The 19,794-nt window shown below is 40.0% G+C and overlaps 1 protein-coding gene across 4 annotated transcripts in view; it reads right to left on the bottom strand.

Moving 5' to 3' along the window:
• The window catches only part of atrnl1a (attractin-like 1a), a 332,702-nt gene that overhangs the window by 114,641 nt on the left and 198,267 nt on the right, over positions 1–19,794 (bottom strand). For all 4 annotated transcript variants that reach the window (XM_082557492.1, XM_082557490.1, XM_082557489.1 and 1 more), the window contains one exon: positions 11,606–11,684. In XM_082557492.1, the coding sequence (XP_082413618.1) occupies positions 11,606–11,684 (79 nt within the window). The remainder of the gene's footprint in view (positions 1–11,605; positions 11,685–19,794) is intronic.

The raw sequence follows: 19,794 nt of genomic DNA, 5'->3' as shown, positions 1-19,794 counted from the left end.
TTGAACGACGTATTGTTGTTACAGTTAGCAGTTAGCCTATAGCCCTATCTTTCACTCAAAAGGCACGATGGGTGCTTCGATTTACGAAAGACCCTCGGGAACAAATTAATTTCGTAAGTCGGGGTTCCACTGTGCTTCTGAAATTGCAAAACAATTTCGCAAGAATGCTTTTCAGAATAATCTTCATACTGGGAGAGAAATGGGGTTGAGAGGCAGGGTACACCCTTGATGCTGTCGCATTCACCGTCTTTTTGTGTATTTTATACTGTGTGGTGCCAAAAGGTTTGAAAGGTCTGGACTGCAGGCAAGTCAGTTCATGACCTGGTCTTCTCTCTATGAAACCATGCTGTTGTAATATCCAGAGGTGTGGACTCGAGTCACATGACTTGGACTCGAGTCAGACTCGAGTCATTAATTTTATGACTTTAGACTTGACTTGAAAAAATGTTCTAAGACTTGTGACTTGACTTGGACTTTTACACCAATGACTTGGGACTTGAATTGGACTTGAACCGGTTTACTTGAAAAGACTTGATATTTTACCCCAAATATAAAATTTAACATGCATATTATATAGAGATTGAAAATGTGACGTCATTCACGGGTAGAACCGCAAAGGATTCTGGGAACTCGTGGCAAGCGGTACTAGCGCACGCAGGCTTTCAATTAAAATCAGTTATACAGCAATAAAAAGAAACACAAAAATGTCAAGAAGCTGTTGTATTATTAACTGCAATAGCCGGTCGCATGACAGCCACGGGAAGCCGACGGGTAAAGAGATCGGTTGTTATCGGATTACGTCGTTGAAGAGAAATTGTTCGAGCCATGTTTCCGAAGTAACAAAGACGCGACTGGATTGCAGCCATTCTAAGACCAAATATAACGTCCCAGAACACTCCAGCTCACAGGTTAGTCTGCTCCAAGCATTTACACGAAGGTCAGTGTTTTTTAGTAGTTAATACGTCACTTTCATAACATAATTGGTGATATAGGTTACAAGCAAGAACAGAAATTGTCGCGCTATGCTCCTTTATTTATTGTGCATAAATAGTAAATTGTCCTGACACAATATTGCGTTTCGCTTCTGTTATTATGGTACATTGACAAAAACATATACTTTTATTCACAGGATAAAACAGGTTTTTTGTATCACTAATTGTCCAGTACGATTACAGCATACAGTATTATTGTCACTGCTACATTTCTGTGATGGGTACCAGAAATTATTTCCACTACTAATTAATTACCGTTGAGCTCAAAGGTCCTATTAATAAACGGTTAACGAATGTGTATTTATGACGACGATTTGTGAGACTGGTAAACTTATGATACGTACGATGGTCTTTCGTTCTACACGGTGCATTTCAAGGTCCTGTACCCATCCGTCGGTAAACTGTACCTGGGCTTGTTGCAGTGACCGGAAGTTACTAAACTTCATGAGTGTATGCACTCACTCCAAGAACCGTATGATTATAAATATGCATATAAATATGCTAAGATGAAATAGCTGACTTCATCTAACTAGCAAATGTTGTCCAGGCTACGTTGGTGATACAGTTTTTTTTAAATGTGTATGATATTTTTGTCATGCGATTTTAAAGCTGGTCCTACAACCGCATCCAAGAATAACATGCAGCTTATCTCAGAACTGTCGGTGAAAACTATTCTTGGAGCTAGGTTTAATTGAGCTGCATTTTAAAGAGGTGCAATTTCACAATTTGTGTATATTTTCTAAGTTCACTATTTTGTCATGTGTTGAGAAAAACACAGATTTAAAAATTACATGGTCTAACATTTACATTTAGCATAACTGCAACATTATTTTTTTCGTTTTTTTTAATGACTCGAAAGGACTTGAAATTCAAAGGTTCAGACTTGTGACTTGACTCGGACTTTTACACCAGTGACTTGAGACTCGACTCTGACTTGCCTGACATTACTTGAGACTTGACTTGAGACTTGAGGATAAAGACTTGAGACTTACTTGAGACTTGCAAAACAATGACTTGGTCCCACCTCTGGTAATATCTGCAATACGCAGTTAGCATTGTCTTGCTGAAAATATGCAAGGCCTTCCCTGAAAAAGACTTTCGTTGGATAGAAGTTGTTGCACCTGGTGGTGCTTTTCCAGAGCACCGTCTTTTTCAACCCAGAGACGCGTTTATGAATCCTGTTCACATACGGCTCAATGTGCGTTCACAAACAAAGAAGCACCATATTTAAAAGAAGGAGCAAAGGATGACTCTGCAATCCTTTAGGCAAACAGGAATATATGACATAATTGCCACATTGTTTGCAAAATTCAGCCCTAATATATATCAAAGGTGGTAGACAACAGACTCCGTACTATCAACAGCAAGAATGTTCCCTATGTGAAAGAAATCATCAGCAACATATGAACACTTGACACACAAGTCTATCTATACAGTAATGTGCATCAGGCTTTGCAGTTTTAAATGAATACAAACAGACTTTTATTTTAGGACTCAAAAAGCCACATATCACACAAAGTACATGTTTTTCTTTTTTAAATGCAACACGTCATGGGTAGGAAAATATTTAAATGAATACATTTAAAGGTCGAATGCTTTTCCAGCATTGCAATAGTGAAAATGTCAGGATGTCATTCTGCTTTCTGTTGATTGAGTGGCTTCAAAAAGTATAGAGACCTGAAAATGCCAGAATCAGTAGCACACAAATACACGGCTCAATTTAAAGACTAACCAAATAAATAAAAAAGGCTTTCCACTGAATACACCTCAATCCTCCATCGGGTCCGAGAGGTGGGGGCAGCAGAACAAGGAGAGATGCCCAGACCTCCCTCTCCTTTCTTTTTTTGATTCATTCATCTTTTTAAAAAAATATATTTTTTTAAAAAGATGAATGAGTGTAAACTAACTCCCATTATTTTCTCTGTATGCTGTGTTTGTACACTTGCAAGTTGGCCAGCTCGTAAATGCAACAGTAGGGACGACTACGTTTGGAGGTTAAGCACAGGCTGCATGGTGGCTGGTCATGGTGTGTGCATGTGTTTGTCTACGTTCTCCTCTTGTCCCTTTGATTTGTTTAAACAGCGGTCATCCGCAGACATCCAGCCATGCTTGGCCACATTAAACCTCTTCTACTAATCTGCCACCTCGATTAATGCCAACTAAATAATAGGACACACAAACATATGCACATGCTGTGTAGCACCAACACACATAGGGGAACCCCCCCCCCCCCCCCAAAAAAAAAAAAACAGCACCCGTACACAAGTGATTTGGCATTCAGTGGTCCAGACAGGCTAATCTCTCCAACTGCAGATTGGAGTGTGCTGCAGCCAAGGACTGAGCAATCAGAGCATAACATCACCTCTGCAGAATCGTGGAAATCCAACAGTTTTAATAAAAAGGAGAAGAGGGGAAAAAAAGAAGAGCCTTTATTTTGAAATTAAAAAAGTCTCCGAGCAATATAATCTAATTCTAAGCTTTATTAAAAAATTAAGGTTGCTTATTATATTTTAAACTTGACTTACTTACTTTGGTAATAAATGGCTTCTGGCTCACAGCGCCATAATATTGACACAATCTTGTCATTAAAATTAGCTTAAGCACCTTTGACTCATCATCTTGCCATTGAAATTAGACAGTAAGAGACCTCAGGAAAGCATTTACAGCAGCATAATTAGCTCCATAAGCCAGCTTGCTGGTTGCAGTGCAGCACTGACAAGTTCTAAACAAACAAAACAGCCTCAAAACTTAAATTTAATCAAGCTTGCTTCTTCTTCATTATGCACAGAATTTTAACCCTCCTGTAATTTGGAGTGGAGCATCTCTGAGTATAATTCCTTAATGAGTGTAGAGGAAAAATGACACAATATGTTAATTGCCTCATGCAAGGGGAGTGCAAACATCTAATTTAAGAAAATTAATGTGAGAGGTGGAGCCGCTGTAGTGAAGACTGCAGAGGTCAGGGGGCACCGTCAGCTAAAGGGAGAGCGATGCTCAGATTCAGAAGCAGAAACCGGCTGTGCTGCAAAGTAATAAAGTCTTCAGGATAACTTATCAGCAAAGAAGAGTGACAACATCTGTCTGGGATGTGAATTTAAAAAAATACTCTACCAAGTAAACCAATAAACTAAATGAGAATCAGTTTTTTATAGAGTAGAGAGACAGATGCACAGAATGTGAAGGCAGACTTTTAACATCATCATAAAAACAACATGTAATATTGTAATATTCTATTGATTTCCAGCTTAAACAGTCGGTAAAAATTTACTTTTAATTGAATCAGATATTAAAGTTTGTTTTAATCTGTATTAGAAGTATAAAGCCAGCAACTAAATCATCATAGCATCAGATAATTATGTGAATCAGCAGCTGAAAATCTGGTTTTTGACAGTTTGTTTGTTTTGATGATGGTTTAAATGCTGCTAAGAAGACAGCTAAAATTTACAATTTAATATTTGAGTAAATGTGTCTTGTTTATCAACTTAGGGTGTGGCTTCGCAGTATTAAAACACAACTTCATTAGAAGAGAGCCACAGGTGTTACATCAGAACATTCATAAGATAACCGAGGGTTAAACTGGTGTTTGACGACTTGGAGTAAAGACCGTAGGGCATTTTATGACTTGCTTTTAGCAAATGTTCAAATATGGGCTGAAATATGAAGCCAAGGTAAGAATGTAGTAAATTGCAGTTCTTCTATAGCCACTTGAGACATACTCCAATTTTATAATCTTCAGCACAAGCCCAACAGTAGTAAAACAGAACTCCTGGTTGTGGCCCCCCAGGCCCTACTCGAAGGCTGGAATTCTACTCCTCGACACTGACGGTTGCACCACATCAGCATCCATTGCATTCCAGGCTTATATTAAATCTGTCAATAAAGCAGTTTTTTTCCAATAAATGAGCATCGCTGACTTCGTCCATCACTTATTGACTCTGTAGCAGAGACACTCGTCGATGCCTTTGTTACCACCCCACTGGACAACTGCAATGGGGTCTTGTTCGGGATCAACAGCAAAGCCCTGGACAGACCTCAATAGCCCAAAACTGCCAGACATCTAACATGCACTCTGGTGACATATCTATTAACATGACATATTTGTGAGGATAGGTTAATTGATTAATCTAAATTGCCCATAGGTGTGAATGTGGGAGTGAATATGAGAGCGAGTGGCTGTCTGTGTCTCTGTGTGTTGGCCCTGCAACAGACTGGTGACCTGTCCAGGGTGTACCCCACCTCTCACCCTATGACAGCTGGGAAAGGCTCCAGCGCCCCCCGCGACGCTGAAAAAAAGGATAAGCAGAAGCGAATGGATGGATGGGTAACAGAAGGCATGTAACATTAATCAGATACCATTCCAAGCTTTAAGCGAGTGGAAGGAGGGTTTGCCATGTAACTTTCTTGCCCAAATATGTTAAAATGTGAGCCTATCAGGTATCATAGGGCAAGACACAGGGTAAACCCCAGACAGGTTGTCACTCTGTTGCAGGGTAACACATGGAGGCACATAACCATGAGCCATGGTCAATTTAGAATCACCAAATCCAAGACCTTTTCAAGGTATTGTCCCATAAATATCGTGTTTCCACTATAAGAGTGTTCATACAGATTCATATAACAAAATTCTGCTTTTCTGATGAGGCCAAATAAGAGTTTAAAAAATGACTTCGCTACTTGAGGAAAGAATGATTAAAAAAAGGCATCTGAAAGGGTGTCAGCGGTGCAGAGAAGACCTTAATCTTGTCCTTCTGGCTGGCCATCTTTCTAGCTTTTCATTTTTATTTGACTAATTTATCTAGCCGCGAGGCAGCATCAGCTGTGGTGGATTTCAAAAAATCCACACACTACAGACACACACACTCACACAGTCTTCAGAGGAGCAACCCTATTAGGGAAAACCAGAGACATGGTGCGCAGCTTGTCTCTGCGCATCAGCATTAGAATTTCAAAGTAGCTTTTGATTGTTTGATCTCATATCCAAAAATGATTGTTGGTAATAAAAAACAAGTATGAGAAAAAAGCAATTAACATAAAGCTGCAGCTCTATTAATATCCAGTTTTCTCTGTAGTCTCGTGGCTGGTTGTGATCCATAATTAACGGTGAAGAGATCCCATTTTCACCTTCTGCTGTGGTTCCCCACTAGACCAGCTCTCTGGAGAGCGCAGCAGAGAGAGGGAGATAGCAATGAACAGATGATACTTCACACAGAAAAGCTAGAAAGAGACTTTTTTTTTCTAGTATTACAACCTGACAGACTTGACACTTTTAATATCTTTATATTATGGCTCAGTTCATAAATTCGTTTTATGTTAAGTCACAGTAAATCCTGATCATTTAAAAAGGTGGTTATAAACAAAGATGTGTTGAAAGATGTCAGAAAATTCTCTTTGAAATATGCATATTCACATCTATGTCACACCCATATCATATGGAAGTCCTGAGTAGGGCTGTGCGATATGACCAAAATCTCATATCGCGATATAAGACATATATTGTCCCGATAATGATATAAATCACAAAAATTTAACATTTCCTATAAATTCTGTGAATCTCGGGCAGCTCGACTTCCGGGAAGTGTTTCCAGCTGCGTGTCATGTAGCTGGAGTTGAGTGTTTTAACCGATGCATGAAACGATACATTTTTAGACATAAGTTGTAACGGCCGCCGTTTTCTTTGTGAGTATTTATTACACGGCGTGCTGCGGGGAAAAGCCTGTTCTAACGTTTGAGTCTAAGGTTTATTTTTTAGCACCTGGCGGCTCTTTTTTAATTCTCATCCGTAAATAATCTGCTCTTTTACGTAATTCAGTTTATTTTGAAAAGTCTCAAAAGGATCTTGAGCTTTATTGTGAAAGGTTTATGTGGAACATAAACAAGAGGACTCGCGATGCTGTTGTCGTTGTTGCTAACCACAACGCATAAAAACAGGCGCTTGTCCGTCAGTAGTGTGGTTATATTACATATAAGAGAAAGAGAGAACTTTAAGAAATTAATATAGACAGTACAGTGACCATCAGAACGATGAAAAATATTGCCGTAAACAGTTTATTTTGCGACACCACGAAACAAACAATAGTGTAAAATGAAACGATAGATGTTTTTATATCGTCATCCGATATGTAAATGGTAAATGGCCTGCATTTGTATAGCGCTTTTCTAGTCCATAGGACCCCAAAGTGCTTTACACTACATTCACACACACATTCACACACTGGCGATAGCAAGCTACATTGTAGCCACAGCCACCCTGGGGCGCACTGACAGAGGCGAGGCTGCCGGACACAGGCGCCACCGGGCCCTCTGACCACCACCAGTAGGCAAACATGGGGTTAGTATCTTGCCCAAGAATATTTGGCATGCAGCCTGGGATCGAACCACTGACCTTCTGATTAGTGGCTGACCTGCTCTGCCACCTGAGCTACAGCCACCCCATAATCGTTATCGTTATATCAAAAAGCCCTAGTCCTGAGTGACGTCAGCAGACCGGTAGCATAATGTGAGCCGGGCACACTGTCACGAGCACTCACACTAACACGGTCTATATTGACCTGGTAGCATCACACAGTTGCCAGATTTGACTCTGGAGACCATTTAAATACAGTGAACTCATTGCCATGTTCAACAACGTAGTTTGAGTTGATTTGACCTTTGTGACACTGCGTGTTAGCCATCAAAGGAGGATACACAGTGGTCATAAGGACATGGATATGGTCAGTAGCAACACTCAGGCAGCAGTTGTGTTTAAAACCTCCCACCAAAACTAGAACCCTGAATCACTGACACAAGGCAGGATGTTGTTTATGAGCCCATTACCCAAATGTCACAGCAGAAGTCAAGACTCATCAGACCAGGCAATGTTTATCCAGTCTTCTATTGTCCAGTTTCCTGTTCTTAGCTGATACTAACAGTCCCAATGTGGTCATCTGCTGCTGTAGCACATCTCTTTCAAGAGATGCTCTTCTGCATACTTTGGATGTAAGACGTGTTTTTCGAGTTCATGTCCCTTCCTTTCAGCTCAAAGCAGTTGGGGCATTCTTTTCTAAACTCTGGCATCAAGAAGGAGAACTGGATTGTTTTCTCTTTTTCAAACTATTAAACCCTAGAGGTGGTTGTGTGTTTCTAAAATAATTAGACCAGCCTGTCTGGAAACAACGATGCCATGTTCAAAGTCACTTAAATAACAAATCACCTTCCCACTTTCATGCTTAGTTTGAAGTTCAGAAGTTCACCTTGACCGTGTCTACAATGTATTAAGCTGCTACCATGTGATTGGCTGATGAGATATTTGCGTTAATTGGTAGATTAAAAAGTGTATCTAATGAATTGACCACTGAGTGGATTCCTGTTACAACAAGGCTCACACAAACAGCTCAGCAATCAGCTTGTAGTTCATATAATGCAAAATTTACATGAGATAAACATGGCTGTACTATCCATCTCTCCCCTTAAGGAGCAGCAGTTTATCTCTCTAATAATCAGGTTGACACTAAACACATCAACACCAAGAAATCATAAAAACAAAGAAATCAGCGCTATTGATTGTCCTGGTTAATTTTCTGCTTGATGGTTTTCTGAAGCCAAACTGAGTTTGCGAAGCTTAGAACTATATCTGTGTGAGTAAGTGTGTCTCAGAGTCACGTATATCATCTGACATAAATGATACAGTGGGAAATTGAGGTTGGAGATTGATCTGTAAGCTTCAGGTATCATCTGAAGGAAAATAGAAAAGACACAATTGGCCCTTAGAGCTAAAGAAGGAAAATGAGATTTTGTCACTGACAGACTAATCTGTTGTTTTTCAGATTAAGGTCAGTTTTGAGGTCATGTATTACAGAAAACCCCCAACTTCTTTACCAAAAACAATGAATGCATTGCTTATATACATGTGGTAGACAGTAACTACTTGCACTACTAGCTGTAAAAATGGCTGTTGCCTGATACTTTGAATGCTGCACTTTAATTCTATTAGAATTTTCTGATTTAACCATGTGCTTAAAGAAGTAATTTATTTTATATAACTGCACTGTAAATAATGATGGGAGGAAAACTGAGCCGGATCTTTCAAGTTCCAATAACAATAATTTCTCTCCACTGTGCAACTTTTCACTTATTATATCCTCAATCATCCAGAGGAAAGGACAGTAAAAAGAAAATAGCCCTCAGGAAGAATGAGGGAGACACACAGTTAAAGACAGAGAAATGTGGAAATTAACCAACAGTGCAGTGAGCATTGCGAATGTGCTGTGATATGAGACCAGCTCTCATAAATATTGTAGCAGAGTGTCAAGCAGCCTGCCAGCAACCAACATACTGCTCCTCACACTGATAAAACAGGGCTAAACAATCACTGCGCTGGAAACATACACACCTGTAAGTACACACACGCACGCACGCACGCACGCACACACGCGCGCACACACACAGGACAAAGCTGTTCAAGAATCCTCAATGTTTATATCAAGCTCTATATTTCACTTGTCATTTCTCAGGAAAGACTCTGCACAACATAAAATATTAAAGACAGATGATAAGGTCAAAAATCTGACTATTTAAATTGACAACAACTGGATTGTCGGTAAGCACCTTTTTTCAGATGTTAAACACATTACTGATTTATCATCAGGCTCATGTGTGAAATGTGTTGGCAGTGATTTGGTCAGAGCAACGTTTGCATTCATTATCTGGACACTCCAATGAGTTGATGATCTATCTATGTATATACATATACATACATACATATACAACAACAAACAAACACAAATGCACACACACGTTTAAAATGAGCTACTCTTGAACATAGCTTGTTCTGCCCCTTGTCACAGCATGGTGGGTTTATTACAGCTTTATAGCTGTAGGATGATCAGACTGTATATGTCCTACCACTGTGATGCCATTTTCTAATAATATTTTTTAGTTATAATATTTAAATGCCGCTTCAAGTAACTACCTAATGCCAACAACCTTGGTACATAATATAAACACAAAGACGCATATCTATGAAGTAGTGGTGATTAACATGTAAGCAAATTCTACAGTTTCACTCCCAAAATGCTCCAAAAGGCAACAATACCACAAATTAGCTAAGGGTATACCCAGAAAACAGCTAGTGGCCTCAGAGCAGCCATGGCTCCAATCACCCCTAACCCTTAATACAGTGATACAGACGGGGTGAGTTATAAAAGATTCACCACACATACTGTTGTTATAAAGCTGTAAAAATAGTTCTTTCATCTTTAAAGTCACTTTAACATTGGACTTTATTGGGATTGACTCTCTTTAGAAGACAGCCTCTGGTGGCTATATTAAGAACTGCGGTTTTCAGTGTTTCGTGTTTGCTTCATTAGCGTTTGCCTGCCAGATGTGTGCTAATGCCAGTTTACTGTCATTGCAACACTGCTGTTTGTTATACTGATTAGCAGCAGGGGAGCTCATTTTGTTTGGACTGTTTAAAAAAAACAGCAAGTCTGTTAAAGTTTTCAGCACACACATCTTTTAGAGTCTCAGGTACATAATTAGCAGCTTATTTTGTGTTTTTATATATATATATATATATTTTCTGTTTACTTTCTGCAACCAGAAATGTTCTTCAAGCTTTTCTCTTCGGCAGAGACGCTAATGCAAACTCAAAGTCACATACTGGCTCAATCTGCAATCTGGACTCTATTCATTAAAATCTGTAAAAACCAAACAACAATTAGTTTTGCATACACCATGTGAGAAAAACGTCACTAACTGAACATAAAGGTTTACTCCACTTAAGAAGATTACGAATAGTCCTAATTGAAGGCAATTCATTTTTGAAACATCATAAATCTTAAAGACACACGTCGTCATCATTTAAATGGGGAAAGTTAATTTGCAAATGAAAAGATCAGCATTTTCTGCACGATGACAAAACAGCAGTGGAGGAGAAAAGGGGGAAGAGCAAGAACCAACAAGTGTATTTAAACACAATAGCTCCCTGTGGTACATCTATGGATTACACTAGTAACAATAGACTATTATCAGCTGTCCAAAACCAACAGTGATTCCTCCCTGATGACACAAACATAAAACACAAAGTGTGATAAAGAGAATAAGGGTTACTGCTAAAAAACAAAACAAAAATCCCCCCAAAAAACATGTCAAACAGCGCAGCATGGGATTGATTTGGAGCCTAAATTGTTTTTGCATGTGTCTGCGAGTGTGTTCGGAGGAGGGTCAGAAGTAAATATGAAATGATGTGGCATCTGTTCAGGCTTTAAGTGATATATCACTCTATTCCACTCCGTTTAGCATCACTTCGTCTGAGTTAATTGGCTCATGAGGAGCACTAATTAAGGGGAATGGCCTTGTTTATCGTCATGGCGATGCTCGTTAAGCAGAGAGATTTTTTTTTTCCTTCCAGTACTCATGACATTAACCCACCCTTCACAACTTGTGGGTGGGAAGTAGTATCAGTGTTTACCCTTTGATGTGTCAGCTGCATCTGCGTTTCTGTGCAGCAGAATCAAGTGCACACACAGCTTGACAACGCTCTGCATGTAATGTATACAAATGCATATGCACACAATGGCACACATAAAAACGCATTACAAACACACAAGCAATACATTATCCAAGATGTGTCCTACCTCTCTACGCCGTGAGGCCCAGCAGGTCTGTTTGATTTTCCAAACTACAGCAGCCACCAGCAACAGCGACAGGAAACAGCTGGACAGAGGAGACAGACAGATGATAAATCAATCCAAAATCAATGATTTCTCAGTAGTGCATGAACAAGAATATGCAAAAAAACAAAACAACAACCCATCAGGCAGCATTAGATGGAAACAATTTAAAGAACCGCTTTACTTCTAGGAATAAAAGGTTATACAAGAAATGTTAGCATTTCAAGTAACCAGCAGTTGATGTGGCACGAATCAGAACAGATGGCTTTCAACCAAGAGACTACATGGGTTGTTTTTTTTTTATTATTATTCTGCTTGTTAGTCAAAATATTACAACTAAGTGCTTGACGTCACTCAAGGTGACAAAATAGTCAGTGAAACAAAAGAAAAATCATTGTGTTCATGCTTATAAGTAGCTTTTCAGCTGTTAATGTTTTCTTTTTATTTGTTGGGGTTATCCTGCGTCCAGTATCTGTGGATAACACAATCATTTAAGCTCTCACTATAAAAATACAACCATAAATGGTTGCATTTCCACACTAATTTCCTCCCCTTTACCTCCATTTCTTGCAGACCATAGGCTAAAAAGGAGAGAGGAATTCTTGAGAAATATGTGGCAAGATACAAAACCGCAGCGACCACAGGCAGCTGGGGATTTTAGGACACAAAAGGGGCGGCAAGAGGGCAATGAGCGACATGATGCTCTCTAACAAAGAACAAGGTTTCATTTACACACAGATGCGCACACACATCCACACATTCTGTTACAAAGTTCAATGTCTGGAGGCCAAAGTTATCAGGCCAAACACAAAGCTTCTCTCTCAAGCAGAACTTCTGACAGCAACTCAAAACAAGCACACCCAAAGACTTAACAACAGGAAGTCCCTGAGAAAGTGCTGAGGACAGCAGCTTCGAAACAATCCTGCTCTTCATCTGTTTCTGTGTGTGTCAGTGCGTGTGCATGTGCTCTCCCATCTCTCAGTATGGAGATGACAGCATTGTAAAGGGTATTAGTGTTGTAATGAGCGTGACATTTTCAGACCAATTGTGGCGAGGAGACTGCTGTCATGGCCTCTTCAGTCCACTGACTTTTCAGTTGCATTCAGAGACATCGCAACCAGGAAATCCCCTCCGGTGGTGAGGACAAGATGCTCATTGCTGCTGCTGGATGAAAACCATCCACTTTAAAGATTCTTGCTGCTGACTTTTGCAGATTATGAAAGCTTTCATCTAGCATCACAGTGTCTTTCATGTCTTCGGTTAAAACAAACATGGTGCAAACACCTACAGTACTGACCAAAAGTATTGTGTCACCTTTCATGGCTTTAGATTTAGTTCTCAAGGAGTAAGACTTTTTTTCTGAATGTCTATCAAAGTGAGCTGAGTGTAAATGTGAAGCCTCAATTTACTATTCAATCTACATCCCTACCCCCACCTATGGTCACAAACTGTGGGTGTGACCGAAAGAACAAGATTGCGGATACAAGCGGCAATAATGGGCTTCCTCCGAAGGGTGGCTGGACTCTCGCTTACAGATAGGGTGAGAAGTTCAACTATCCGGGAGGGGCTCAGAGTAGAGCCACTGCTCCTCCACATCGAAAGGAACCAGTTGAGGTGGTTTGGACATCTGACAAGGATGCTTCCTGGGTGAGGTGTTCCAGGCATGTCCCACCTGGAGGAGGCCATGGGACAGACCCAGCTGCTGCCCCCGCGACCCGGCCACGGATACTTGGAAGAAGATTGATAGACCATCCGTCCATCCATCCATCTAAGAGTTTTGTTGGACGTTGGCTGCTTTTTCACTGATTTTCAGTTCAGTCACTGAACTTTTTTTTGTTGAACCAATGATTTGTGACTTATTCAAGCAGCAGGCAGCTTAGCAAAGAGCCAATTACTAACTGTATCTTTAGATTTTATATTACTACCAGCCTGTCATCAAAACACTTTTTTCTGTTCCTTTAGTTGAAACTATGAAAAAGCCAAAGATAGCACAGTCTAAAATAAATAAAATAGTATTTTTGTACTATGGAGATGATTCCCAAAGAGCTATTCGCTGCGTTTCTCACCATTTTGTCTTTAAAAAAGTTAAGAGAAACTAGAAAAGGGGAGAACAGAAGAAATAAAAGTCATGTCCTTAAAAAAATTGGGGGGAAAAAAGCAAAGATCTGACAAAGGACTTGAGAGATGCAGCTTGACCTTCAGTTAATCCCTCTACTGTTCACTGAAGTCTCCTCAGAAATGGTCATAGTGGATGGGTGGCTGTCAAGAAGTTCTTCTTAAGGAAGAGATAAGGTTGCGGTATGCTAAGGTACAGAAGAACTAAAATAAAGATCAGTGGCAAAGGGTCATAGGGAGTGAAGAATCCAAATTTCACGTGTGTTTCAAATTATTGTCAGTGTGTATGGCAGATACAACAGTATCTAGAGCCATCTGTAAAACACAGTGGTGCCTCTGTCATGGCTGATTTCAACCAGTGGCTTTCTTGTCAAAACTGATGGAATTAGGAGCACGTACAAGTACTGTCAGATTTGAATCCATCATGCAATACTATCTGGAAAACATCTGATTGGCAACAGATTTTTCTCACAGCATGAAAGTGATCCCTAATACATTAGCAAAACAGCGTATCTGGGAAAAAAAACCCACATGGTCGGTCATTACTGAAGCAGTGGGGAATTATCTTGACAGAGAGAAGGAAGAGGTAGCTAACATAGAAATGTGCTTAGAAAGGCTCATTCTATTATTAATTGTGTGAACCATCCACTTCACAGTGAGTTTGAGTTGTTGCCTTCCGGCCGCCGTTTTAGAGTACCTCCGAGGAGGACTAAAAGACTCCAGGTCTCTTTTATCCCTACTGCGTCTTGTCTCCTTAATGGCAAATAATTGTCCTTGAATTTTCTATCATTATTATTGTTATTATTGTTTTATAGTATTGTTCTGTTTGTTCTTATCCTCCTGCTGCTAAACTAATTTCCCCTTGTGGGACAATAAAGAAATTGAATTGAATTGAATCCTTCAAGAAGTCTGGAGAACCATTTCTGAAGGCTATTTAAATAAATTATAAAAAAGCTTGCCTCAAAGAGTTCAGCCTTTGTTGAAGTACAAAGGTGGTTGTAGTGAATACATGACAGACTGATGCAATATGTATTTTGTGTCTTTCCATTGCCCAAAGATTGTATAATAATAAACATAAAATGCTTGTTTTATTGGCTTAAGTGGTCACCAGTTAGACAAACTTGATTTTTTTAAATGACACAACACAACATTATTTTTGGTGTATTCACAGCTAACTGGAGAACCACTTGAACCATCAGCATAACAAGATCCTGATTTCACAGGCTCAACAACCCCCACACCGGATAGTACCGGACCCCCATTACAGCAACTATTCACCAGAATAATTACTGCAAAGACATACACACTCAGTAACTCCACTGCAGTGATTTCCCATCCTCTAAATTCTAAAAACACTCCACTGGCTCAGATTCAATCGGGCACATGATTCCCAATTTAATCTGTTTTACCTCAGCTCACCATTAATGGGCCACAGGGCCTGAGCTTAGCCATCTAACCAATGAAGCAGAATGGCTAATTGTGGCTCTTACAATTATTAGGGAGGAGAAAGAAGAGGGGAGGATAGGGTTGTCCTGTGGGTTTGTTAACACTCGACTGAGCTTCTTGATAGGTTTAGTTTTAAGACTGTTCAGCTACAGGTAAGAACAACTGAAACGATTAAACAGCCGAGGGATGTGTAAGAACGACTCTGGGTCCCACAGCTTTTATTCCTTCTTTTTTAAGTGACTCAGCCTTTGGCAAATAAATGTAGAAAAGCACAGTTCATACGACAGACACAAGAGCACACACATGCAGGGAAGTACAGTGAATCATCTGAACCCCTGAAGGTAGGAAAAAAATCAATAAGATAGTCAATTAACATGGGCCACAGATAGAAAGCTGTTTCTGATTCTGTGCTATTTGCTAAAGCAGCAAATCAACTCTAAGTGTAGGGACAGGCTGAGGGCATGAGTCATGAGAGAGAAGCTGCAGGTTCTCTAACTGTAATGTTTTCAATGTGTGTGTTTGTTTCTAAGCCTTGATTTTGGCACTTCAGCAAAGGAAAGAATTATAATTTATTTTTAAAGCACTCTTTAAAATAAACAGTTACAAAGTGCTGCACAGTCTGGATGAAACCATTTAAGTTGACTCATTTGGTCTCTGCAATAAGTTATCTTGTCTGTCTTCCAATTAATCACATATGGAACACCAGCATTTCCCACTGGGAATCCGTAACTATCACTTTTCAACATGCAAATATAACCTGATCATTTTGGTGCCCAGACCTAATCAAACAGCAAGTGAAGCAAAAATAAAAAGAGTGAGTGAGTGCAAGGTGCTCCACACTGTAAGGTAAATATCTTACAAAGTTAGACAATGTCGGTTGTCTAACGGTTCCCTGTGAACCAGCACTCATTTTAAAAGAAAGAAGCCTCTTGAAGAACTATGCCCACAGAGAGAGCAGTCATCTTTCATGGCAGGAAAGGGGAAAAATGCACTGATGTGCTCGTGTGTTATATTATTTATCATAATATTTGGCAGGTTGGACCACTGGTTTATCCCACTGCCACTCAGTCAGCTTCCTTATACTGACTTGAGTGTAAAATCTGAAAAATTTAGTAACTAGGGACGATGCTGAAAAGATCAATAGTTAAATTCGTAGCTATCTGCACTTGAATGTAAAGCCATGCCTGGGTCTGTCCAAATTTCCTTACCTGGGAGGCAACCTAGTCAGATTTTCAGTCAGCTGCTCTAAAGTTCAGCTCTGCTCTGAGTCCCTCCCAAATGAGCAAGCACCCTCACCCTGAGCCTGAGCACAGATACCCTGCAGACGAAGCTCATTTCCGCCGCTTGTCTGCAATCTCATTCTTTCGGTCACTACCCAGATATTTGATCAAAGAGAACACCACAGAGAATTTAACTCGAAGTGGATGTTGGTCATGGTGGTCATTTTGAAATGACATGGGCAATTTCGGGGAGTCTCATGAGCCACTCACTTCTGAGTAGCGACTCTGCTGTTTTAGGGGAAAAGAGAGAGAATGAAACTGATTGCTAATCAAGCGAGTCAGAGCTGGGAGTAATTGGACAAAGCTGCGCTGCGGTGTCACCAATTAGCATCTGAGACTGTGGAGAGGAGCAACATAAATGCTGTTTAATTATGGCCATTCTCCTTCATTTGGATATGAAAAAGAATGTGCATGGAGGATGGATGAAGGGTGGGAGAGACGGGATGAAGGGTGGGAGAGACGGGAAGATGAGGGGAGGAGAGTTTTTAAACTGTAGATTATTTGTGGAAGAAAATTTTACAACTACTCCGGGAGTCTTTAAACATCTGGGCCTAATTTTCAAAAGCACATCCAACACAGATCGATATGAGTCATTACGAGACTGTATTTACACTTAAAACGATGCCACTTTCAAAATATCACATAAAATTAATAATGGCTGAGCTTTTTCTCCAGCTATTGTTTAATACTGCAGCATTTCAGTCTTTTCTCTTTTCCCCTCTGCCCTCATGTCGCCAACTTTGATTCTGCTTCAAATTTTTGGACTATAATTAAAGCTGCAGTAGGCAGAAATCTAGAACTGAAAAATAAAAACCCTTAAGGATTTGAAAATAGACAGCCCTTCTCCTGCAGCAGTTCCCCCTCTGTATTAAGCCTGCTTCATGCAGGCTTTTGGCTTCATACAGGATTCAACTCTGAGTGGGTAAAAGTACTCTACTTAATCGGCTGCACCACAGTTTCTACATTTACATTAATTATAATATGATAAGACTGTTGTGGATTTTTGACCAGCAATGCTGAAAGAAACATGATGCCTTTTCACATCACACTGTCACACAATTCTTCAGGCAGCAATGGAGGCCAGGTTCCATCACCTATCTCTGACAAAATATGTTTATAACTAATTTGCCTCAATTGATTTTGAAGGACACTTAATTGCTCAATTACTGAATTAACTGCTGAATACTCAACAGATGTTTGTAGATCACTGTCATGCACAAAGCAGTGTTGGCCCAGAACTCAATCTTTCTCCAGCCTTAACCGAGAGATTTGATTGCCTAAACCGAATTTAAAGCTGTTGAACCCTTTTTAGAAGTTTGGAGTGGTTATTGCAGAGATAGAAATTAAATGTATTTTTAGGGTAATAAGTAATCTGGGTAAATCAGATCACTAACTGACATGCAGATACATGTTCAATATTTACTTTCAGTCCTGATTTTTGCCTTAGCTGCATATCTTTCAATTTTCTCTGCATTCCCACTGCCAGACTGCATCTCATCACTCTGCCTTCTGCCTAAAGGCTACCCCCCACATACACACACAAAATGAGAGTCATGACTAAGGCTCTTTGGTACTTGCACACTGCAACACAAGCCAAGAAGTCCAGACTTGTGACACACTCAGAATCTACAGCACCGCATGTGGACATGGTAAGGACAACATTTGACGATAGACTGCATTTCATTTATCAGACTTCTTAGTTTTTCTTCAATTACCCTAAAGTGTTGTCAAAAAATATTCAGATACTAATAACTAACAATTAATCTCTGAACAGATAATCCATCCAATACCGAACAGTTTTCACCTCTTTCAGTTTTACACACAACTTCATACAGCATAGATGGAACACACTGCCCCACCCCTACCTCCCAGCTGAAGTAGTTCACTTTTCAAAACACAGAGATCTAATCTCTAAAGAGAATCCTGGGTCTGCCCCGGGGCTTCCTCCCAGTAGGCTATGCCCAGAAAACCACCTCTAGGAGGCATTGAGAAGGCATCCTAGTCCAATGCCCAAACCACCACAACTGGCTCCTTCAATGTAGAGGAGCAGTGGCTCTACTCCACCCACTCTTCAAAGGAAACTAATTTCTGCTGCTTGTATTGCAACCTCATTCTTTCGGTTACTACCCAGAGCTCGTGAGCAACGTAGATTGACCTCTTTGCTTGACTGTGGCCATGGTGTTCTTTGGATCATATTTAGCATTTATCTTCCTTCAAACACAGCAGGTGTTCTTGGTGACTTTGGTCCTACCTGCATTCAGAACTTTAACAAGCATCTTCCCGTGTAGTTTTGGATTGATCTACCATCTCTCATGATCATCCTCACGTATGAGCCCAAGAGAAATTGATAGTCATTCTGCATTTATTCCATTTCTGAATAACCAACAGTTCTCCGAACTTCTTCCTTAGAATCTACAATCTTGTCCATGACATCATCTGACAACTCTTTGGTCTTGCCAATGATGGTGGTGATTCTGTGTACAGGTGTGCTTTATTCACACAAGCTGAGATCAGTATTATCTGTAACTGATTGACTGTAATCTATTATGCAAAGTATATTACAATGTATGTCTATTGTGTAATGGCAGATGGGCACACAGCCGTTTATAACTTTTATGTAATGTTATGTGTCTGGATCTAGTTAATATTCTGTCTCTCTACTTAACAATGAAGCTACCGCAGAGCCTTTTCATACATTTGTAAGTGAACAAACTTCCAAACTCAGCAGGGAATGTTGGCATTGTGGCAAGAGTTGGCATAGTGGTAACAAGTCTTATTATTTCATAACCCAATATCACAGACACAAAGGCCACATTGTTCACCTCGTTATGGGAACGAGAACGGGATGGTCTGTTTGCTTTTCGGTTCAACATTGGCAAAAACTGCTGCTCAAAACCCTTTAATGAACTCACCACAACTTAAAGAAAAATAAATGCACATCACATTATATAACATGCTGCAAATAAACCAACAATGGAAAGAAAAGTCCCCTTGTTTTAGCACATATCATTTTCTCAAGTCTGCAGTGCAGAAGAGAGCAACTCATCAACATAGCAGTAACTAACATGCATACACACATGCAAGAAACTCTCCCGGCAAAACTTGACACTGTCCCTGAATGGTGACATCATCTCTCTATGCTGGCCTAAAGGTCACCGATGTCCAGAAGCCGGCCCTGGGCACAAAACGTCTCACTTCCCCACATGGCTGCATAGTGACACACACTCCCACACACACAAGCATGAACACAGGAAAGAGGATACATGTGAACATATACAGGAAATAACACACACACACGCACTAACACAAACA

The sequence above is a fragment of the Aulonocara stuartgranti genome (assembly GCF_965226115.1).
Source record: "Aulonocara stuartgranti genome assembly, chromosome: 13".
Classification (NCBI taxonomy): Eukaryota; Metazoa; Chordata; class Actinopteri; order Cichliformes; family Cichlidae; genus Aulonocara; species Aulonocara stuartgranti.
Note: the sequence above shows the minus strand (reverse complement) of the source record. Positions and strands in the feature narration are given on the sequence as shown.